At 52.5% G+C, this 24,116-nt stretch overlaps 2 protein-coding genes across 3 annotated transcripts in view; both read left to right on the plus strand.

The window, feature by feature from the left end:
- The first annotated feature begins 372 nt into the window (after positions 1-372).
- On the plus strand, positions 373-6,999 carry LOC122381498. Its single transcript, XM_043365732.1, has 4 exons — positions 373-877; positions 1,199-2,129; positions 2,529-2,776; positions 4,202-6,999. The coding sequence occupies exons 1-4, from the start codon at positions 373-375 to the stop codon at positions 6,997-6,999; spliced, it is 4,482 nt and encodes a 1,493-aa protein (XP_043221667.1).
- Positions 7,000-8,769: 1,770 nt separating this feature from the next.
- Positions 8,770-24,116, plus strand: part of LOC122382592 — a 55,105-nt gene continuing 39,758 nt past the window's right edge. Inside the window, exons 1-2 of one of the 2 annotated variants that reach the window (XR_006256705.1) lie at positions 8,770-8,842; positions 9,078-9,255. The gene's annotated coding sequence lies outside the window, so the exon portion shown is untranslated. The remainder of the gene's footprint in view (positions 8,843-9,077; positions 9,256-24,116) is intronic. The other variant, XM_043368160.1, reaches the window with a different exon arrangement.

Here is a 24,116-nt window from a genome sequence, read left to right on the forward strand (position 1 = left end):
TATTATCTTTTGTGTTTCGCAATGTTTGCACCCAACCAAATATATTAGAAATTTAAAAGTATTTTGAATGTCATTTCAAGCATCATTCGGGTGATGTCATGTGATAAAATACATAGAAAGTGCTCAAAACAAGTCACGTGATGCTACCAGATTCTGTGCTCAGACAGCATCGTGTCCGTTGGGCGTCAAATTAAATAAAACGAACAAATTAAAAAAGATGGTAACGCGGCAAATATGAATGTAAACAATGTTGGCGTATCTCAGTCGATTCAGCGGATTCGACCAGGATATTTATCGTGCACAAGTGTTTTGTTTTCAAGTGTGTTAAGTGATTTGCATTTTTTCGTACATGTATCCCATTAAGTAAATGTCATGCGTCGGGCGGTGTCCGCTAACGCAGCGGCCCAGCGCCGCCGTCGGGCCCGTTTGACCGAGGCGCAGCGGCAGGCTGAGGCCGAACGGAACGCGGCCCAGCAGCGAGCCCGCCGGCAGAGGGAGGCTGTACGGGAGGCCGAGGCCGCTCGCCAGCGGGAGCGCGCGGACGGCGATCGGGAGCGACAGCTGAACGCCGAGAGGCAGCGCGCGTTCCGAGCCGCACAGGAGGAGGAGGCCAGGCGGGCGGAGCTGGAGGCGAACGCGGCGCGCCTCCGCCAGCGGCGGGAGGAACAGGAGGAGGCGGAGAGGCAGGCCGAGCGCGAGGCGAACGCGGCGCGCCTCCGCCAGCGGCGAGAGGAGCAGGAGGAGGCGGAGAGGCAGGCCGAGCTGGAGGCGAACGCGGCGCGCCTCCGCCAGCGGCGAGAGGAGCAGGATGAGGCGGAGAGGCAGGCCGAGCTTGCCGAGGGTGCCCGGCGCCACCAGCAGCAGCGCGCTGTCGCCCGTGCGAGGCCAGCCTCGCTTGCGGCCCGCCGACCAGCGGCCGTTTTGTCCGGCGAGCAGGTAGTGGAGGCCGATAATGTCGGTGCGACGGTGAAAGTGTGTGCGTCGTGCGGAGCCCTGCGGTGGGCGGGTGAGCGCGCCACGTTCTGCTGTGCAGGCGGCAAGGTCCACCTTGACCCGCTCCCGGCCCCGCCGCCAGTCTTACGCCGCCTTTGGACTGATGACACCTTAGAGGCGCGCACCTTCCGGCAGTACGTCCGGCACCTCAACTCAGCGCTGGCCCTATCGTCTTTGTCCGTGCGTGAGGTGCCGCCGCCTGCAGGCACCGGCGGGTACGCGCCGTGTGTGGTGGTGCAGGGGCGGCTGTACCACCGCATTGGGCCGCTGGAAGCCCCTGAAGACCGGCCACCCTCCTTCGCCCAGATATACATAAGCGACCCGCTGGCCGAAGATCCGGAGGCTGAAGCGGCCATTCGACTCGGTCATGTGCGCCTGCCGGCAGCGACCTCTGCCGCCGTGCAGCACCGGCTGCTGGACCTGCTGGGACAGCTTCAGGCCATGCTGCGCCAAGTCAACCCCTGGGTGCAGGATTTCATCATGGCTGCCGAGGTCCTGGCACGGGAGGTGGAACACCGGCAGCTGATCATCAGCGTTGCAGCCCGACCCGCTGGCCAGCACGCGCGCCGCTACAACACCCCCGAGGGACTGCGTGAGGTGGCTGTCCTCATGGGAGATGAGCCCGGACAGCACGACCTGGTACTGCGCCGCCGAGCTGATGGCGGGACCGGCGTGCTGCAGACCATCGATGAGAGCCACCGAGCGTGTGACCCACTCCATTTCGTCCTCCTGTTTCCACTGGGGACTACAGGGTGGCACCCGGCGATTGCTCAGGCGCCGCAGCCCGGCAGGGAGCGGCAGCGAATGGTGACAACACTCCAGTTTTACGCATACCGGCTCCAGATCAGGCCCCACCAGGACGACAGCCTCCACCGCGCCGGTCGCCTGTTTCAAGAGTTTGTCTGTATGGCCTACGCCAAGGTCGAGGCCATCCGGCTGAAGTACATCTCCACCCACCAGCGCGAGATCCGGGCGGACCTCTACCAGAGCGTCCGTGACGCCGTGGCGGCTGACGCGGAGCTCGGCCAGCAGGAGCAGCCCGAGGAGGGACGTGAGCAGGCTGGTGTACCGGTCGTCGGGAGACGAGTCGTTCTGCCGGCTACTTTCATCGGTGGACCCCGCCATATGAGGCAACGGTGAGCTACGCAAACAAACACCAATCTTAAATCACTAACCACTATTTTGTATTCGCTGAAGTCTTATTTGCACTATTACCACTCATATTAAATTTGCTTGAATGCATCATAATGCACTCAAGTCAGCATAGCAACGTTAAAAAACGAACAAGCACCTGTACTCACATTTAACGAATAAGTTAGTATTCGCCAATTCATTTTTGTTTGGACTATAATCTGCCTACAGGTGCCAGGTGGTCATATTTGTGGTTCTACGACAAATGTCACTTTCAAACAACCGTCAACTTTTAGCTTTGTGTTTCGACTATTTTCTGCCCATAGTCATGCTTTTGGTTCTACGGTAAATGTTACCTTCAAACAACCATCTAATATTATCTACATTTTTTCTCAACTTTGCAGTTACATGGACGCCATGGCCATCGTGAGGGCCAAGGGGAAGCCGACCCTCTTCATTACCATCACGTGTAATCCGAAGTGGCCCGAGATCGCAAACGCCCTGTTGCCCGGACAGAAGCCCGAGGATCGACCCGACTTGGTGGCGCGAGTGTTCCACCTCAAGCTCCGCCGCATCATCGGGGACCTGACCAAGCAGGCCGTCTTCGGCAAGCCGAGCGCCTTCATGTGGGTCATCGAGTTTCAGAAGCGCGGTAAGTCACAACATGGCTTTGACAGAAATACCTGTACAGACATGAGCTCAGTCGCGGGGGGACGTGACACGCACCCCAGCAATATGCACATTTATTCCGATTTAAAGCTCACGCCTTAACGGCCAAATAAATACAATCGAAGAAGTCAACGTGAAAAAGATTTCGTCGTGTAAAGTTCATAATGCTTCGCGTTGTTTTACCTTTTGACGGCGAATATAAATTCACTTATTGTTAGACTATCCCGCAATACACGGCTGCATGGCGGGTTCCCTAGCTTCTGTCGTATTAACGCAAATCATCTGCGACAACCAGTCGAGCTATTCCGGCCAGTACAGGCGCTGGGCTGGCGTTTCCATATAATTCACTTATTGTTAGACTGTCCCGCAAGACACGGCTGCATGGCGGGTTGCCTAGCTTCTGTCGTATTAACGCAAATCATCTGCGACAATCGGTTGAGCTATACCAGTCAGAAATGCTTCGCGTCGCTTTAGCTTCTGAGGGCGAATATAAATTCACTTATTGTTAGACTATCCCGCAATACACGGCTGCATGGCGGGTTGCCTAGCTTCTGTCGTATTAACGCAAATCATCTGCGACAACCAGTCGAGCTATTCCGGCCAGTACAGGCGCTGGCGTTTCCATATAATTCACTTATTGTTAGACTGTCCCGCAAGACACGGCTGCATGGCGGGTTGCCTAGCTTCTGTCGTATTAACGCAAATCATCTGCGACAATCGGTTGAGCTATACCAGTCAGAAATGCTTCGTGTCGCTTCAGCTTCCGAGGGCGAATATAAATTCACTTATTGTTAGACTATCCCGCAATACACGGCTGCATGGCGGGCTGCCTAGCTTCCGTCGTATAAACGCAAATCATCTGCGACAACCAGTCGAGCTATTCCGGCCAGTACAGGCGCTGGCGTTTCCATATAATTCACTTATTGTTAGACTGTCCCGCAAGACACGGCTGCATGGCGGGTTGCCTAGCTTCTGTCGTATTAACGCAAATCATCTGCGACAATCGGTTGAGCTATACCAGTCAGAAATGCTTCGTGTCGCTTCAGCTTCCGAGGGCGAATATAAATTCATTTATTGTTAGACTATCCCGCAATACACGGCTGCATGGCGGGTTGCCTAGCTTCCGTCCTATAAACGCAAATCATCTGCGACAACCAGTCGAGCTATTCCGGCCAGTACAGGCGCTGGCGTTTCCATATAATTCACTTAAATCTGAGGGCACCCATTTTGTAATATAAAGTCCGTGGCAGTGTATTAAAAACGACAAAATACCGCTGCGTGTCGATTTGCATACCATCTACCATACTAACGTCCCGAAGCTAAGCATCTTTAAATATCAGTCAAGCGATTCCAGGTCACACTAGAACGCATCAAAATTGTGAGTCTGACATTTTCTTTTTGTTTGCAGGCCTGCCTCACTGTCATCTCCTGCTCATCCTGCAGCCGGAGGACCGGCCTCAGACCGGCGCCGATGCGGACACGATCGTCTCGGCGGAGCTGCCGGACCCCACCGAATCGCCGCAGTCGGCCCGTCTGCAGCAGATTGTCCTCACCAGCATGGTTCACAACGAGTGCGGCGCTGCTCGGCCGACCGCGACCTGCATGAAAGACGGTCAGTGCTCCAAACGGTTCCCGAAACCGCTCTCCCACGAGACCATCTGGCAGGAGGACCGAACGTACCCCCAGTACCGGAGGCGCGGACCCGAGGACGGCGGCCAGCAGGCGGAGCACAATGGGAGGCTGGTGACGAACCAGTGGGTCGTGCCCTACAACCCGCTCCTCAGCCTTCGCTACGAGTGTCACATCAACGTGGAGGTGTGCTCCTCTGTGGACGGAGTTAAGTACATTTTTATGTACATTTACAAGGGCTCCGACCGGCAGATGGTCCGCGCAGATCAGCTGATCGAGGCCGGTCAGGACGAGGTGGCAGCCTTCCGAGACCTCCGCTCCATTGGTGCGAGCGAAGCATGCTGGCGGCTGTTCAGCTTCGAGATGAGCGACCGGTCACCAGCGGTGCTGGCGCTACAAGTTCATCTCGAAGACCATCAGCTGATCTTCTTCCAGCCTGGGGAGGAGCGGCAGGCAGTGGCTGAGGAGCCGCGCCACACGCAGCTGACTGCCTGGATGACCTACAACCGGGCGTCGGCCGGCGAGGACCCCGAGTGCCTCCGGGTGCTCTACCCGGATTTCCCCCAGAAGTACCGCTGGGACGCCGGCCAGAAGCGGTGGCACCGGCGCCGCAACATGCAGGCGGCGCCCACCATCGGCCGGGTGGTGAGTCTCACACCCAGGCACGGGGATGTATTCTACCTCCGGGTATTGCTGCATCACGTCCCCGGCGCCACGACATTCGCCGATCTGCGCACGGTGGACGGCCAGGTGTGCGACACACACCAAGAGGCGTGTCGGCGGCGTGGCCTGCTCCAGGACGACCAGGAGTGGGCGGAGACGCTGGCTGAGGCCGTCCGCACACAGCGCCCCGGCCAGCTCAGGCAGCTGTTTGTGGTGGTGCTGCTATTTTGCGCGCCGGCCGATCCCGCAACCCTCCTCCACCGGTTTCAGGCAGCAATGGGAGAAGACTTCGCCCGCCGCCACCCAGAGCTGCCGCCGGAGACGGTGACGGGACTGGTGCTACTGCGCATCAGCGACTCCCTCCAGCGGGCCGGCAAGACGCTGGAGGACTTCGGCCTGCCGCCCGTGCCAGCTGAACACCAAGCAGCGGCCGCCGCCTTGGAGGGAGCCGAGGAGCTGCGGCGCCTGCCTCCCATTATACGGGAGGAGGTCGACTTCGACCGTGCCGACCTTCAGCACACCGTCGACCAGCGGCTGCCAGGCCTACTGCCGGATCAGCGCCAGGCGGTGGACACGGTGCTGGCCGCGGTTGACGGCCAGGAGCCGCTCGCCCTATTCTTGGACGCACCAGGTGGCACTGGCAAAACATTTACCTTTAATCTGCTCATCTCTGCGGTGCGAGCCAAGGGCCTGGTGGCACTTGCCGTGGCGTTCAGCGGTATCGCCGCTACACTGCTGGACGGCGGGAGGACTTTTCACAGCCGTTTTAAAGCTCCTCTGCGACCGGACGACACCGTCATCTTCAACATCTCCGCCCAGAGCGAGCTCGCCCAGCTGATCCGGTTAGCGCGCCTCATCGTGATGGATGAGGCTCCGATGGCGCACCGGCATCACATCGAGGGCCTCGACCGGACGCTGCGCGACCTGACGGGGTCCGATCAGCTGTTCGGCGGCAAGGTGGTGGTGCTGGGCGGCGACTTCCGGCAGGTTCTGCCTGTCGTCCGGCACGCCAACCAGGCAGGCATCGTGGACGCCAGTCTCCGTCGCTCGCCGCTGTGGCGCCACTTCAGCGTACACCGGCTGCGGGAAAACATGCGCGCCAGGCTGGCGCAGGAGGAGAACCAACAGGCCGAGCTGGAGGAGTTCTCCACCTGGCTGCTGCAGCTCGGCAACGGCGAGCTGCCCACAGACGCCGAGGGACGGGTCACCCTGCCGCCGGCGCTGGTGCTGGAAGCCGAATTGCCGGCCGTCATCGACTGGACCTTCGGCAACCTGACCGACGCCGACAGCATGGCGTCCCGCGCCGTGCTGGCGCCCACTAACAGCACCGTCGACTCGGTGAACAGTTATGTCACCGACATCTTCCCGGGCCGGGCCGTGGAGTGCCTCAGCGCAGACGCCACCGTCGGGGAGGAGCAGGAGCCGGTACCCCAGGAGTACCTCAACGGGCTGTGTGTGCCAGGCCTCCCGCCTCATCACCTGCTTTTGAAGCCCGGCATGCCAGTCATCCTGCTCCGAAACATCGACCCGGCCAGGGGACTGTGTAACGGCACCCGGCTCCTGGTGGTGGCCGTCCACGGCGGCCGGCTCCTGGAGGCGACCGTGGCCTGCGGCAGCGCGGCCGGCCGCCAGGTTCTCATCCCCCGCCTGACGCTGCAGCCGCCGGACGACGCCTTCCCGTTCGAGTGGCGGCGGCGCCAGTTCCCGGTGCGGCCCGCCTTTGCGCTCACAATCAACAAAGCGCAAGGTCAGACGCTCCGGCGGGTGGCCGTCCTTCTGCGAGAGCCCGTGTTCGGCCACGGACAGCTCTATGTTGCCGCGTCCAGGGTCGGCCGCTGGCGGGACCTGCGCTTCGTCCTGCCGCCGGGCAGCGGTGGACGGACCGCCAACGTCGTCTACCGGGACGTGCTGTGAGCCGGCAGCACACCGCCCAGTTTCTCTACCCGCAGGCATCGGTTACGCTTTGAACCACCTGCGGGGTCTCTTTTCTGTTAAAAAGAGATCCATCTGCAATTCATTGTGGCCGCCTCCTCGTGGCGATTGTGGGTAACGCTAAGAGCCACACAAAGCACAGGTGAGATTTGATTTACGAAATGTTATACGTCATTACCCAATTTTCACTATTGTGCCTAATTACTTCAGTCCAGCTGGATTTGCGAATTGCGATTCACTCACAACTTAGTACCTGTGCCTGAAACGTGACTATGCCTGAAACGTTATTATAAACATAACCTATATGTAGTAAATTATTTGAACTACATATCCAAGTAGCTTATCAGTCTGAATTGGTTAGGTCAATGACCCATTTATTTGAATTGTATCCATTTGGACCGCATCATTCATCTTTTCGCGTACATCAAGGCTTCTAGAAGTCACTATTACACAAAACCATTACTACTCGAACTGGCCAATTATGCGCAAGCCATATCCTCGCGACGCGAAGCAAGCGGCTTGCCGCTTGTCTACATATATAAAAATCAAAACGTCCGTATGTATGTATGTATGTATGTACGTATGTATGTGACGCGTCAGTCACGCTTGGCGGGCTATTGCTCTGGAACGGTGCGGGCTACGGGGGTGAAATTTTCGACGTAAGTCGGACGCGTGCATCTGTTTGTTGTATTAAATTTTGGTGGGGGTGGGTTCGGTGGTTTGCACGTGGCGGGCGCATCTTTGCGGGATTTTGGGCCGCGGCCGGCGCCGAGCAGAGAGCACGCGCCTTAGGCTCAGTTTCTTCGCTGCAAAACTGAGGGAAATCAGAGCCGGCAGGTCACTGACCTTTGGCAATGAATACCGGAACAGAGCACCGCCGGCCAGGAGGAGACGTCAAATTAATTCTGGCAATAACTCGACCACTGCTGGGCCGATTTTAGTGAAAATTGATTTATTACGCTGCGCGTAATGCTGTCCCTCTTTACGCTGCGCGTAATGCTGTCCCTCTAGTTTTAATAGAAAAATGAACGATCTCTCCGAAAATCAAGCCAGTAATACAGTGGCACCCACAGAGCGTGAGCAATGACGGTTCAAATTAAGGGGGTCGCTAATTAGGCTAGGCACCTTACCCTACCCCGGATAACTGACGTCGGTAGGCTGTAGGTATCATCGGGCAGACGATGGATTCATCGGGTCGTTCATACAATTATACAGCGCGCTTCTTTGTCTTTCATTAGGTATGCCTACTTCTTGTTAATAAGATACCCATAGTTTGTTTGTTTTGTTGGATTAGACCCTTTCGGTCTGACAAGACTATTTCGGAGCCTGAAGGATGGTAGGATTAGGAATTAGGGAGACATTGGTCTGGGCAGGCACCCATAGTGACTAGTGAGTCACCGGGGCTGATCGCGTCCAAAAGAACAGACCGACCAGCCCTCCCTGGCGTCACTGCACCCGGCTACGGGTGTGCTTCCCTGGGAGCAGCGGTACCGCTCCAAGGGAGCAGCCCGCATGAGATAAAGTTGCCGGTCCAGCCAGGATCGAGGGTTGTGGCGTGGAGGAGAAGGAATTGAAAATTCTGAGGATGGAAATGACGGACGGGTGAATAGCATATAAGCATTGGCTCAACATTTACTATCACGGCGGGTCGGCGGCGCCCATCGGGAGCCGGCCGGCCGCCGCTCCACCAATGAGGAGGCCGCCTATTCTGACCAATCAGATCACGTCCCGGTCGCCTGACCTGACCCACCCGACCTTGGGTCGTGGCGCAGCCAGGCGCAGGGGAACTAGCGGCTGCAGCGGTGACAAGAGCTACGATTCAACAGTAAGCTTATGGATTTTTTCTCGACTTTTTTCGTTTAATGCAATGTATACGTGTTTGATGTGATGTTACACTTCAATGTTCTGTACCTACTGTTCATGCGCTGTGTTCTGCTAAGTTTTGTGACGGCATTGTGAATATTTGTGCAGACTTTTCTTAAAGCGAGCTTATGACGTTGATTAACCGAGCGAGATGTTACGGTACTACAAACTTTCTGAATGCTGGAATCCTCTTCTAGCCTCGCGAGGGCCTGGGGCCGTCGCCGTCTGTCCTGAAACGGTGAATGGTGATGGTTTCCAAACCATTGTCGGCCGGCCCCGGGTACCACGAGAGGAGAGGCAGGGGCGACCGGATGGCGAAAACATAACGATTAACGCATACAGCCGACCGACACTGCACCGGCGCTTCAGATCGAGGTAAGTTTAACCATCTTAAAGAACCATCCATCTTTTAACCATCATAACCATCTTTTGGTTGAGATGTGGCAAGAAATAAACGAGTTATAGCAAAACGGAACTTACTTATTGAACAAACTGGTAAATGTTATTAACTTTGCTGTTTTCCTCGTGCAGAAACAACTAATAGGTACAGTGACGCTTATGACGCCGAGATAAGCAAGAATTTTCCGTGAGCTCCACGATAGCGTATGGACTGGTAGGCAGAATCGGCTGCGGGTTGGAATAAGAAACCTGTTTAATACGATGACCTCCGTAGTGTCCGGTACCACTTCTCTGGGTCAACCAATGAACCAGACCAAGAGGAAAAGAAAAATGGCCGCATGGGCGATGTGCACTGAGCATTGTCTCTCCGCTCCTAGCGTAAAACTTATGGGTATATAGATGGAATAATTATGCTGAAAGCCTTTTAGACTATAAAGTAAACACATGTCAAGTGGCATGTGCATCATTCCTCCTAACAAAAGTCGGGAGGTGAGGTCGCACCTTTAGTTCGCCACCGGCCAATCGGCTAATGTGCCATTGTAAATGATGTTGTGCCGATCGCTATGTTTGCGATGTGCCTGCAGCCTGTCGTGAAGCGCCCACAAGTCCATGTGCTCTGACAATGGACAGACCGGCCAGCGGCGCTGCGCGGGCGTCCGCACCTCACGGGGGAGGGGGAGGGGGGCGTCAATAGTCACACGCCACACGGGCCTGGAGGACTCTGAAATGACAAGTCTTATATCGACACTGCTGCGCGACTCTGCGTTGGCAGTGTCCTCACTCCTCAGTATGGGGGAAATTGAAAACAGGGCTAAGGGAGGCAAAACGTCAAAAAATGTTGATCAATTAAAAAAGTTTATTGTATTTTCGAACGATTAGGCACCGACACTTTTTCATAAGTCCTCTTAAAAATGGACTCATAACCGCTGCCAAACTCAGTGGATGCTCTAAGTCTATGGATTTTCAATCGGTCTCTATCCGTCTTCGTGGATCGGGCGTGCGTACAATGGCCACTCCACACAGCGTGACAGCAGTCAGCCCCCTCACCCGCGGGCGTCGAGGCACAGAAAACGGACCACCAGTGGCGACTTTGGCGCCGTAGCAGACGTCAAGCGGTGACTGACGCAATACGAACGGGTGTGCTGGGTAGGCTGGAATGTCGATTCACATGTAGTAAAACTTTTTTTTTTTTAAACTGTACTTTACTATAAACATATTAAAACATAGTAAAACACCTCGGCATTCGGTTTCAGCGCAGCAATGGTTCCCTGGCGTGATTATCACGGCTCCTCCTCCCAGAGTCGCTGACAGGTAGAAGACTTGATGCATTTTAATCCCGCTAACCTGAATATGATTTTTTTTGCTCTCGGTTATTGATCTAATGGTCATTCAAATCGCTTTCTGTTGTATCCAATATTCATTCATGCTTGCCATCTCTTTACTTTTGATTCTTTATCAATCATAACCAATGTTCATTTATTCACTCATTCATATTTGCTTATCGATATCTCCCATTCACCCATTCATCATACATTGACTGGAGATGACTGTTGCTACATCGCTCGCCGTCGACCCCTGACCCAGCTGGAATAACCACCAGCCTTTGGCAGTCACAACCGAGGGGTCAAGGTCGGGTCAAACGACAACCGTGACAACAATACAGCCAGGCGCCGCCCCTATCGAACAGACTGGCTGTAAATCTAGCCGCGGTACACATAAAACTAATGAATAAATAATCGATGTCTCGGCTAAGCTTAATTATTATTTCGTGTGAATTTCTATCAATCACCATATACGAGGATAGCTGAAACTGCGGGAAGGAAAGCTAGCTTTGTTATAGGCATGCTTGTTTATGCTTGTTATTTGTTAACGAGTAACGACTGCTAAAATATCGGCCAAATGCTTATTGCACAATGAAATACTCGTTTAGTTATCAATGAGACGCGTGTAGGCCCCTTGCACACGTATCATGCAGCTGGCCTCATACATATACCTGAGATAGCTATAACCGTAACTCCCACAACTAATGTCCATATGTGGGTATATGTGAATAACGGAATATCGGATACGGCTGACTTTAACACAAACAGCCCATTTTCTCACCCACACGTATGAAAAGAGCAGGGCCTATTTTAACATGTTAACTGGGGGGGCAAATGCCCCCGCACTCAACAGAATTGCCCCCCTAGTCGTCGAGATTTGCCCACTATAAAAATGGGCATAAAGGAACAGGGTGACAAACATACTACGTAACTACTGTGACTTGTTTTGCAATGGATGTCAAATGAGTCAGTCTGTAAGTAATGACCAGTGGTGTATCTAAGGGTGGGTCATATGGGTCATGACCCCCCACCCTCTTGGGGCCCGGGGACACCACAGGCCTGCCAGGGGCACTACCGGCCTGTCAGGGGCACCACAGGCCTGTTGGGAGCACCATCAACCTAGCAAGAGCACCATAGGTCTGCCAGGGGCACCACAGACCTGCCAGGGGCCCCACCGGCCTCGCAGGGGCACCACCTTGGGCCTGTCAGGGGTACCACCACAGGCCCGCCAGGGGCACCATAGGCCTGCCAGAGGCACCATAGGCCTAGCAAGGGCGCCACGGACCTGTCAGGGGCACCAGAGGCCTAGTATGGACACCACATGCCTGGCAGGGACACCACCGGCCTCGCAGGGACTGGGACACCTTGGGCCTGTTAGTGGCACCACGTGCCTGTCGGGGACACTCCAGGCTTGTCAGGAGCACCACAGTCTCCGCAACCATTTTTAACCACCCTCCCAGGAGTACAGTAAGGTCCCATTGCAGTGTAGTCGTCCCTGCTCTCAGCGGACTTGTTCGGTTATATCCGGTCAGAGCAAGTACGACTACACCGCAATGGGACCTAGCACTACTCCTGGGAGGGTGGTTAAAAATGGTTGCGGATAGGGGTACCCGTAAAACACCGGTTTACTCGCCAGCCTTGGGTTAAATTGTTTTCAGTGAGGGCCCAGGGGCACCACCGGCCTCACGTGGACACCACCGGCCTCGCAAAGGCATCATGGGCCTGTCAGGGGCACCACGGGCCTGTCGTTGGAACTTCAGGCTTGTCAGGGGCACCACAGTTCTTTCAGATGCACCGGCGGCCTAGCACCATGGCACCATGTTTGGCCGAGGTCGCGATTCGGCGTATGTCGCCTCGCATTAGCCGCGCGTTTGCAGTCTTTTCGTGGTTTCAAACGTTCAAACATGGGATATGATGCAGCTCCCATGCATATTAGGGTGGGTGTCAAGATCACCGGAAGGTCAGGTCAGATCATTTACCTTTGATGACCTCGGTTCACATTTTCGAGTTTTATATGTTTCTACTTTCTAGGCTAGTTTTTGGAGCTGAATTCGAATTAAGCAACCATTTGACCATTTACGAAGTAGTTTTGGTGCCTTCGTAACATGTTACGAAGCTGTCAGAGGCGGTTGCCACCTACTACGAATACCCGGCAAAACCCTTACTGGTTGACCTGACCTGACCTGACCTGGCCTAAATGCATGAAGACATCATCTATGATCATAACTAACATGATATTCGTGATCAGCACCCCGAAAAACCATAGCAGCCACTCTTTACGACGCTCTAACAGGTCCCGATTTTCCCGACTTTTGGGTCAATGATCTGACCTGGAAGGTCAACCGATGACCTAGGACCTTAAAATTGGGTATAATCGGCTTCCTTTTATCACGGGCAACACGGTCGTTTTTTCCGCGAAGCTCTAGCTCGATCAGGGGCGAAACGGCAAGGGGGAGGGTCCAACGGACCCCCCCCCTATACGCTCGCTACTGGAAACACCAATACGGGCGAGGGTTAATGGATTATTAAAGACAATTTTCTAGGTTGCCCCCCCAGTCAAATTCCCTTAAAATAGGCTCTGGAAAAGAGAGGTGGCCAGGCCAGGCCGTGTCCCGTGAGCTGATTGTGACGTCTCACTACCGTTATAAATTATGTAAAAGTCAAATGCAGCGAGCATTTTTCCAATGTTTGAGCTATACATAAATGATGATTTTATGATACGGCGACATTTTCTAACATTCGTTCTGTTTGCTTTCATTTTCTTTGTGTTAATCAGCGAGCACTGGAAACAGCATTTCAAAAGTTTGATTACGAGCGTGCAGTGGGAATACCCACGTCGATGGATGTGGTTCGAGGCACAATGTCTAATATACGCATTAAATTTTGCATTATGCTAATAAATGCGGTGTGTGATCACTGATCAGGTAACTATTAACGTCATCCCACGAAAATGCGTTATTGTGAGGTGAGAGAGAACATTAACTGACAGCGCGCTTATTACATTTTGTGGTGTGGTTCTTCACTGCCTTTCCAAGGACATTCCTTGGGGAAATTTCCATTGAAGCGTGATATCATTTTGGAGGTTATTATCGTCATTAGCCGTTTTCACGACGGGCTATCCGGCGAATGCACCTGATTTGACCAAATCTGCACCTAATTTATTTTACAGCAAATATCTTATGAATTTATTTCAGTGTTTTAGTCGATGATGCTCTCTGATAATATGACAAAGCAGGCATATAAGCAATTAGTGCAACCCTAGCTGATAGCTGCTAAGAGACACACTGAACCTGATTTGACCAAATCTGCACCTAATCTGTACCAGATGTGCACCAAATGTGTACCAGATGGCCGTCGTGAAAACGGCTATTATCGCAAAATGCGAGGCGTTCGTAAAATTGTAGTGACTCTAAATAAATGACCTTGTGAAATTATATTTGAACGCTTTAATTCAATCCCGTGATGTGCATATTTTTAGATGCATATTAATGGTCATTTATGCTCGCTTTATTTTCATCAGCTGCGTTGGTTGAAGTAAGAAAATACCACCAACATAAAAAAGAAGCAAAGCCGAAAGAACTGATTTTGGTGCTCGAGAGCCAGAGAGAATCGAAAAGTCAAGAAATCACAGTTCCGTAATGCCTTCGTATATGGTTGGCCGAGATAAGAATGACGAAAGTGCTGTGTCCATCACTCACCCGCGTGGCTTTACGGAGAATCACCGATCGATGTGGATTATCGCCAAATCAGAGCGACCCCGAGGAGAACTTGGACGATGACCAATCAGCTCACGCCAGCTTAGGTGGAGAGTCAGACGTAAATATATTGGAAAAATCCGCACTATGGAGCACAATGAAGGTGCACCAAGCCTAAAGTCCCTGGTCATTCGGCTGAGCGGGCAGCCGTCTTGTTATCGAGTGTAGCCGACGATCCTTGAACGCGCAGCTATCTACAGTTAGATGCAATACATGCGTACGTTTTTAAGTATAAATGGTCATAACACGAAATCCCGCATGTGTGTAGGAGCATCACGCATGCGGCAGCTTCAGACTAGACGCAATATCAAATCATTTGTTTGTGACGCGTATTCAAGAGTTTGCGTATTTACATACTTTACACGTCACACCAGAGCCATTAACCAACAGAGTAGACTAACGAAGGTCCGACCATTAACCAACAGAGGAGAGAGAGAGAAGGAGAGAGAGAGAGAGAGAGAGAGAGAGAGAGAGAGGGAGAGAGAGAGAGAGAGAGAGAAAGAGAGAGAGAGAAGAGAGAGAAGAGAGAGAGAAGAGAGAGAAGAGAGAGAAGAAAGAGAAGAGAGAGAGAAGAGAGAGAAGAGAGAGAAGAGAGAGAAGAGAGAGAAGAGAGAGAGAGAAGAGAGAGAGAGAGAGAGAGAGAGAGAGAGAGAGAGAGAGAGAGAGAGAGAGAGAGAGAGAGAGAGAGAGAGAGAGAGAGAGAGAGAGAGAGGAGGGAGAGACCGGCGCCCAGTTCCGCATGTGGCGTGTCTGGTTTCGACATCAATAGTATGCACTCTGTCAGTAATATTCGGTGCTACATATGTGATGTAGATAAATGGGAAATTGGATATTCGCCTTCATGTGTGGGTGCGTAGGAATTATTTCTAATATGGCTGAAATTTATGGTGTTGCGGAAGTAACCGACGCGATGATTGCGCTGATTTGGGCTACCTGCCTACTGCAAAAGGTTCCATGTGTCCCTGCTAGGACTCAGACCTGCTGCCCGGCAGTGCCGTGGTCCCAGACCCGCCCGCTGAGTGCAGTGGGCTCAGACCCACGCTGCTCTCCAGTGCTGTCGTCTCACACCCTCCCGCAGCGCGTGTATCTTTGCCTCATCGGTCCGTCGTCCGTCATTGGCATGCAGTGCGGACGGTGAGCGGCGACCGTCAGTGGGTGCACCGGGATCTCTCCGGCCACATTAGCACGTGCTCGGCGATCGGTGGTACGAGTAACCTTCATATACCAATTTTCTTTTGGCGCGACTCGGTCTCGACTCCTTTCACGCCCTCTGTCGATCAGCGTCCTGCATAGGGTCAGTACCGTGATTTCCCGCTGAAAGACGAGACGGACTGATGAAAGGAGGAGACAATGGGTTGGGAGGGAAGATAATGTAATAGTGGGGGAGTGGGGAGGAGGTGGGGAAAGATGTTCCCTCTGTGATGGTTTGTCAGCAAAGGGAAGGGTGCAGTTCGTGGGGCGCCGCCGCCTGTAGTCACTTCCACGTCAGTGCAATGTCTGGCCGACCGCTAGGTGTCACTGGGTGTTTCATATGAGTCATGGGTTCACACGATGCCGCCGCCGAGTATACGTACGGGCGTTTGCGGCGTCGATGTGTGTATGGCTGTGGGCCTCGCCGTTCTAATGAATCTTACAGTCTCATCCGATCCAGTAAGGTGCCATTAGCACGTGCTCGGCGATCGGTGGTACGAGTAACCTTCATATACCAATTTTCTTTTGGCGCGACTCGGTCTCGACTCCTTTCACGCCCTCTGTCGATCAGCGTCCTGCATAGGGTCAGTACCGTGATTTCCCGCTGAAAGACGCCAACAGGGCACGTAAAGCGATCTTGGCCGAGCTCCACGTGGCGCAACCTGGAGTACGTCGCATGAAGGCTCTAGCAAGAGGCTGCGTCTGGTGGCCGCTCAAGGACAAGGTCATCGAGCGTGTCGGGAGCCTGTGGCGGGCATGCCAGAAGAGCAGGCCAGCACCTGATCGCGCTGCCATCCGCATGTAGCCCTGGCCGGATCGTGCCTGGTCACGGATACACATCGACTTTGCCGAGCCCACGAAAGGAAAGTACGGGATGGTCGTGGTAGACGCTTATTCTAAGTGGATTGAGGCAGAGTGCTGCACCACTGTCAGCTCCAAGTCGACGATTACTAGGCTGGGAAATGTGTTCCCGATGGGGATTACCAGACACGGTTGTGACTGACAACGCCACATCATTCACCTCATCCGAGTTTCAATGTTTTATGCAGGGAAATGGCAGACATCACAGGACGAAAGAACCTCGCCACAGCCAAGGCAACAGACTGGCTGAGCATGCTGTGCGTGATGTCAAGCTTGCCTTGCAGAGGTCTGACGACGACTGGGAAGATGCTTTGTCTGTTTGGCTGCGCTGTCAGAATATCACACCTCACAGCACGACCTCAGTTTATCCCTCAGAGCTCATGGTGGGACGCAGCATCCGGAGCCGGCTGGATCTCTTCACCCGGACATGCGGAAGGGAGTGACTGAGCATCAGGTGAAACAGAAGGAATTCAGGACAGCAAGGTAAGATCTGAAAGAAGATTTGGTGTGTCATATCTCGTGTTTTTTTTTCAGAAACTGCGGTGTTGGGTCGCCATGGGCTGCTGGAGTGGTCGTTGGTGTCGACGGGCCAGTATCGTACGCGATCGAGCTAGAGGACGGCAGGATATGGCGACGGCATACTGATCAGTTGAGACGTACGAGTAGACTAAACGGAAACACGGTTACAGAACCTCCTGCGATGACTGCTGTTTTAGCCGAGACCGTGGCCGAACCAGGAGTGCGGCTGCAGAGGAGCCGACGCCGCCGACCCAGCTGCACGCGCCTCTGCTCAGGATGTCGAGCTCCGCCTCCCAGCGACCGCCGACCTGCTTAACCGGACTCGATCCTGCCGCACGGCGGCTGCCGGTGGAAACTTCTGTGACTGGGCACGCAGGTGCCATTAGCGAAGGCGCCTGCGCCATCAGGCGATGATTGTGTCGAAGTGGCGGTGCCCCCCGATAGCGGCGGGCTGACGGCTGCGAAACAGTTAACGTCCGTACCGGCGGAGTCTGGTGCTAGCGAAGCTGGTGATCGCCGGTTGGGCCGATTGTGGAAACAAACTGATTTTGTTTTTACATAGTTGTGTGTTGGGGTGCGGCGCAATGGCTCATTTTCTTCGGGAAGGGCAGTGTAGGGACTTGGTGCCGGCTGGCGGCCTGTCTGTGTGCACTGACATCTGTGCACACCCTTGACGCGTCCCTGCGTGGACGCTGACCGCTGTGCACGTCCGGCGCCTCGGGCACACGGTGGACGATCGCAACCGGCCGGTGAGTCGCGCCGGTCATTCGGTGCCAGGACTTAAAACAGGCTGTGTCGATGGACAAGTTTCTCAGTACCTTACTCACTGCCAGCGGATAGATGAGTTCAGTGGGAGTGCGACACTGCGACGGTCACCGGACCGGTGAGAGGCAGATAGGCGCGAGGTCCAGTGTAGGTGTGACGGTCAGTTGACATGCTCGTGGCGGCAATGCAGCATGCAGTCATTCTAGCACCCACAGAGTGGCATACGGCCAGCAGTGACCTGACTCCAGCCCAGATGGCCCGCTGCAGACCCGGTGCAAGACGACCCCCGATCAGCTACGGACCTGCGGTCCGGGCGCCGGGCCAAAGGCCGCTACGCCACGGTCACGGTCAGCTGACGTCATGGCGGATGAGTCACCCGGGCCGCCTCACGGCGCAGTGACGGTTACGTGACACGCCCGCGCCTGCGCCGCTGGCGGCCACGTGGCTACCAGCAGTTGCTGTCGCTGCCGCCGCGGCGCCACCAGCGCTGGAGGTGTCCACACCTACCGCTGACGTCACGATCACGCGATCGCTGGGCAGAGGTCACACGATTGCTGATCGCTCCCGCCAAGATGGCGTCAGGGTGGCTTGGCCTTGGGTGCACAGAGACATTAGGTCATGCACGTGGACAGGTCTATGAACACAACAAGATGCGAGGCTAGCAGTCTGGTGGCAGCATAAATCGTAACTCCCCGAAATGGGGCACGAGCATAACTGCGTATACGGTCGGTGATACTGTCGGCCGTTGGAGAGCTCTGGCCTGAACAATAATGGCCGACGTGCAGCCCTGTCCTAGGGCCAGTCGGTCGTGGCGGCCAGTAGGGCGGCAGCGGAAATGCAGGATACGACCCACCTTATTTGCGCTTAGTGGCAATCTGCAATCGTCGGCAGGCAGCACAAAGATGTTCCCTCTGTGATGGTTTGTCAGCAAAGGGAAGGGTGCAGTTCGTGGGGCGCCGCCGCCTGTAGTCACTTCCACGTCAGTGCAATGTCTGGCCGACCGCTAGGTGTCACTGGGTGTTTCATATGAGTCATGGGTTCACACGATGCCGCCGCCGAGTATACGTACGGGCGTTTGCGGCGTCGATGTGTGTATGGCTGTGGGCCTCGCCGTTCTAATGAATCTTACAGTCTCATCCGATCCAGTAAGGTGCCATGACCCCCACGGTCACATGACTCGGTCCCCCGGGGCGGCGCCGCTCCGCTGGGCCGGGACGGTGCCACATCTGACAGTCCCGGCACGACCTGACAGTCGGAACACACTGATGGCAGGAGGAGTGCTATTGGTAACGCTACCAAGGCAGACTGGTGAGTTCGTGCTGAGGTCCCAATGATTCGTGAATATCCGGATCACCGCCATCGTCAATGTGAAGAGAACGAAGTTATGGGTATCTTGTAGCAGCTGCTTCTAACCTGCTTTGTGCTTTTTAGTGTTGCATTGTGTCTTGCCGTTCAGGACATTTGTTTCTTTATCTATCAATGTTTAATGTAGGTATATTGTCTGTTGGTGATATTATGAACAAAAAAAAAAATCAGTTGAAAAATAAAGATAAATTGAAAACAAACATCGATCATATCCGATTTATATCTTGTACCGGGAAACTTAGAAGTCGATATGTTTCAAGTAAATGTTTGCAGATGTTGTATTTAGGTGCTTACTTTTAAATCGCAGCCTCAGGCTGACAATAAGTTCGCGCACAGAAAAACTTCTTTTTTAGTGAGCGTTATTTTAGGGCTTACCCGCACCCTTCATCTTTGTGGCTACGAAAACAAGGTTTGTGTCTACTCAATTGCTAAACCATCGCGTTGGTGGTTTAGATGACATTAGTTCTCCCACGACTTCACCAAAGATTTTGAAATCAAAGCATTTTTACTCCACTTGTTTACGCATTGCGGTCGTGAACGTTCCTTCAGAAGTGTGTTCAGCTAAAAAGTTCGTTGCTTTAATCATACAGCGTTGGCTTGGACCTGTCATCACACCGGTGAGAAATCCGCTGTGTTTGTGCAATTCCTGCGATTTCAATCTTAATTCAGCAGTGTATATTTTATGTCGAAGGTGGTTTTCATTTAATACATGTTCACAAGTCATTCCTCTCTTCGCCGTTATTATACGTCTATGACCTTGGTTGCAATATGTGCTCGTTAATTGTTTGTTGATAACTCGATGCTATAGATACCTGCACTGAAAACAATTTAACCCAAGGCCCGCGAGTAAACCGGTGTTTTGCGGGTACCCCTATCCGCAACCATTTTTAACCACCCTCCCAGGAGTACAGTAAGGTCCCATTGCGGTGTAGTCGTCCCTGCTCTCAGTGGATTTGTTCGCTGACAGCGGTTATATCCGCTCAGAGCAAGTAGGTACGACTTAACACCGCAATGGGACCTAGCACTACTCCTGGGAGGGTGGTTAAAAATGGTTGCGGATAGGGGTACCCGTAAAACGATTTTAGGACTAAAGTACGTATCGCTAAAGTACGTAGGACAAAAGTACGTATGCAAATGTTCGTACGCAAATATACGTAGGCGCTAAAGTTCGTATGCCAAAAGTACGTACGCAAATGTTCGTACGTAAAAGTACGTATGCAAAGGTACGTAGTGCATAAAGTACGTATGTCAAAAGTACGTACGCAAATGTTCGTACGCAAAAGTACGTATGAAAAAGTACGTAGTGCATAAAGTACGTATGCCAAAAGTACGTACGCAAATGCTCGTACGCAAAAGTACGTATGCAAAAGTACGTAGTGTAAAAAGTACGTATGCCAAAAGTACGTACGCAAATGTTCGTACGCAAAAGTTCGTATGCAATAGTACGTAGTGTATAAAGTACGTATGCCAAAAGTACGTACGCAAATGTTCGTACGCAAAAGTACGTTTGCAAAAGTACGTAGTGTATAAAGTACGTATGTCAAAAGTACGTACGCAAATGTTCGTACGCAAAAGTTCGTATGAAAAAGTACGTAGTGTAAAAAGTACGTATGCCAAAAGTACGTACGGTTCGTATGCCAAAGCACGTAGTGTATAAGTACGTATGCTAGAAGTAGGGTATAGTAGTGTAAGTTGAGCCACTTTTTCTTTATTGCTGCCCTCTTGCCATACTATAGGGAACTCATGATAAATTCATATAGGTACCAAATAATATAGCTTTGTTCCTTTCGCCCATTTACTCATCGAGAAATTTTGCTATGCCTTGTAACAAATGCTCATTAAATAAAGAATAAGAAAGGTATTACACATTGATCAACTTACCCCATGGGTGGGGTACGTACTTTATACCCTACGTACATTTGCTATACGTACTTTTGTCCGTGACGTACTTGGTCCACACGCAGGGTAGACCGGGGCAAGTCGCCCCGCCGAGGTAAAACGCCTGGCGGCCTCACCGATATCTCTCGGAACTGACAGGGTTCTGGGGAAAGGTCCTCTCTTCTGTTAAACGTGCACTATATGATCATTCTGGAAAGAAATTGTGATAACTCTCTGGGAGATATAGCCAAAAATGTGTTGTTTTTTAGTGATTTTTATGTTTGGTCATCTGATTATGCATCCTCGCGTTCTTTTGTAGTCCACATCAGGTTAACGACTTTTATGCATTTTGAACAACTATTGTCTAACGCTTATAATGCCGGGTTGGTTCGTGTTAAATTATGTCTTGCTGGAGCGCAAGGCGTTGTTCGCTGACCGAACTACATGATGGGGTAAAACGCCCCAGTAGGTCGCGGGGCAAAAAGCCCCATGGGGCGTTTTACCTCATGTGTTGTTCGGACTACCCACTTCCTAATGTTCGGTAGCTGGCGAACAGCAAGTTTCTATGCATTTATGTGTATTTTTCTCAGCAACTGTATGGCAAAGGAAGTGTATTGTTAACTGATTTGCACAGTGGCGGCGGAAGCAGGGGGGCAAGGGGGGCAGCTGCACCCTAAAGCTATGGAAAGGGGCGCCTCGAAAATCTGTAGAGGAGGCAGGAAGTTAAGAGGTGCGGCAGCCATAAAGCTGAGCAGTGCGACACCGCAACTGATAAAGGCACTTGTGACACGAAGATGGTGGCAATGACGTGGGAAAAGTATCTTTTGATATGCTGAAGAGTGGAGGGCATCCTTATCTGAAACAAAGGCAGATGCTGCCGACCCTGTCGAATATAATCTTGCCAGGCGATAAAGGCTAGGAGGGCGCAGCCACTCGAGAAGCGCGCCATGCAGAAGAGGGGCGCCTGCATGCGAAAGAGGGGCGCCTGTGTGTGGGACGAAAAAGAAACATTTATGGAGACGCGTCTTTGAAGGCGATAGCCTCCGAACGCCAACACGAACATATGAGGGCTTATAGCGTTGCAGGCTCCATGCGACAAAAAGGGGCGCCTGATGGCCGATATGCGAGAGGAAATTAGTTTGTGTAACATTTATCGGGGACGGTTTGCCGTTTACAACATATGAATGTTAAGGGAGGTCCGAGATTGGGGCCTGTAAAATTGCACTGTCCGTATGGGCGGTTACACCCCTAGTGCTAGGGCGTATTTTGCGTTTTTTTACTGGGGAGATGATTATGACCAGGAATAGCACTCTGCAAACTTCTATGGGCGCCTGTATAGGGGCGAAACTGATTTTCCAGTGCAGGGACGGCCATCGGCATTGTGGGGCGGCATTCATTCCACTGGGGCGTCTGCCAGTGTTGAAGGGCGGGATTCATTTCAATGGGGCGCCCGTTGGTGTTGATGGGCGACATGTATCACCTGGGGCGCCTATCGGAGATTGGGGCGGCATTAATTTCACTGAGGCGCCTATCGGCGTTGACGGGTGGTATTTATTGATCCGGGGCGCTTATCGGTGGTATAGGCCGGCATTCGCTTCACTGATGTGCCTATCGGTGTTTTAAGGCGGCAGTAAATCCACTGGTGTCTGGGGCGCCTACCAGCGTCGAAAGGCGACATTCATAATTCATTTCACTGGGAGGCATATTGGTGTTGATGTGTAACATTCATTCTCCTGGGGCGCCCGGCAATGAGGGGGCGGCATTTATTCCGTTCCCCTGGGATGGGCCCCTATCGGTGTGGAGGCGTCGCCGTCGTATTACTTTGAAATGGGGGCACCTCTGAATGGTAGTAGATGCATTCATTTCGCTGGGACACCTACCAGCGTTGATTGCCTGTATTCATTCATTTCGGGCTCCTATCGGTGTTGAAAGGCGGCATTTATTTCACTGGGGCGTCACAAACCTGCTACTCCCACCATAAACCTCAGCCTATTCACTTCACGTTAGCAGTAACTAGAAGTCTCTTAGGGGGGATCCATAGGGGGAGGCTTAGTCTCGACATAGTCTCGGGTATCATTGCGTCGCGTCGGAGCGATTAGAAACCGGGTTCTAACGATCGAAATTTCGCGGCTCTAACCAACTTGCCGGGAGGACGGATGCAACTTAAACGCAATTTAAATGAGTGTTTTTTTTTAACAATTCTCTGTCACCGAGTTAGTGTTATGGATTCGGCGCCTTATTCACTAGTCCACACGAAGGTATTGGAACCGTGGAACTCTTTTCGATATGCCTTATTCGGAGAATCTTATGATATGGTGATGAGGTTGTTTCTAAACGAACATTATGAAGGTTACATTTACGCTATGGAATGTACCTAACTATTTCTCGTTACATAAAAACTGTAAATTCTGAACGTGTTAACAGGTACAACACATTGTCAAACGTCTCTTCACTGTTTGTGTTACTACAACCTTACTCGTATATGGTTAGGGGCGCCCAGCGGGAAGGGGCGCTTCAATATCGTTTGCACCCCTATCCTAGAATACCTTCCGCCGCCACTGGATTTGCATTGCAATAATTTATTATTTGGCCTGTGAAAAACCTGCTCATACAATAGTGTCATAGCTGAACACCTGATAGGATGGAAGATGCTAACTTCAGTGCCGTGCCTCCAGCGGTCAAACGGATCTCTCATATAAGATTTAGCCAACTACCATGTTTAATCTTTAAGCTAGACTCTAGAGTATGGGGCTTCTTGCCTCACGCCGTGGGGCCTTTTGCCCTGGTGTTGGGGCAAAATGTCCCATTTGCAGTTGCTTCACAAATCACTTCCTAGCTGGGAGTCCGATCATAAGTGAATGAATTTGAGGAGTGGAATTTAGAGTAAAATGTCCAAAGAACACATTGAGCACAAATTTGGCCTTCCAGGTGATGTAGCACAAAATTTAGGTAGGCCTGGTAGGCCTATGTAGCAAAATAGATTATCTGGGGCGTCTTGCCCAAGGTCTTTACCTTGCGTCTTTATCCTTCATTATACCCTACGTACATTTGCTATATGTACTTTTGTACGTGACGTACTTTTGTCCATACGTTTACGTACGTTATACCCTTACGTACTTCTGCCATACGTACTTTTGTCCGTGACGTACTTTTGTCCATACGTACTTTTTACCCTACGTAC

This window comes from Amphibalanus amphitrite, unplaced genomic scaffold, assembly GCF_019059575.1.
Source record: "Amphibalanus amphitrite isolate SeventyFive unplaced genomic scaffold, NRLGWU_Aamphi_draft 000011F_arrow, whole genome shotgun sequence".
NCBI classification, from domain to species: Eukaryota; Metazoa; Arthropoda; class Thecostraca; order Balanomorpha; family Balanidae; genus Amphibalanus; species Amphibalanus amphitrite.

What these genes read in the sequence shown, in the direction of transcription:
- LOC122381498 (XM_043365732.1), top strand. Translation starts at nt 373, where the DNA reads ATGCGTCGGGCGGTGTCCGCTAACGCAGCGGCCCAGCGCCGCCGTCGG. An exon ending in CCCCGCCATATGAGGCAACG is followed by an intron (nt 2,130 to 2,528) that starts GTGAGCTACGCA and finishes TCAACTTTGCAG; the next exon opens with TTACATGGACGCCATGGCCA. An exon ending in CATCGAGTTTCAGAAGCGCG is followed by an intron (nt 2,777 to 4,201) that starts GTAAGTCACAAC and finishes TTTTGTTTGCAG; the next exon opens with GCCTGCCTCACTGTCATCTC.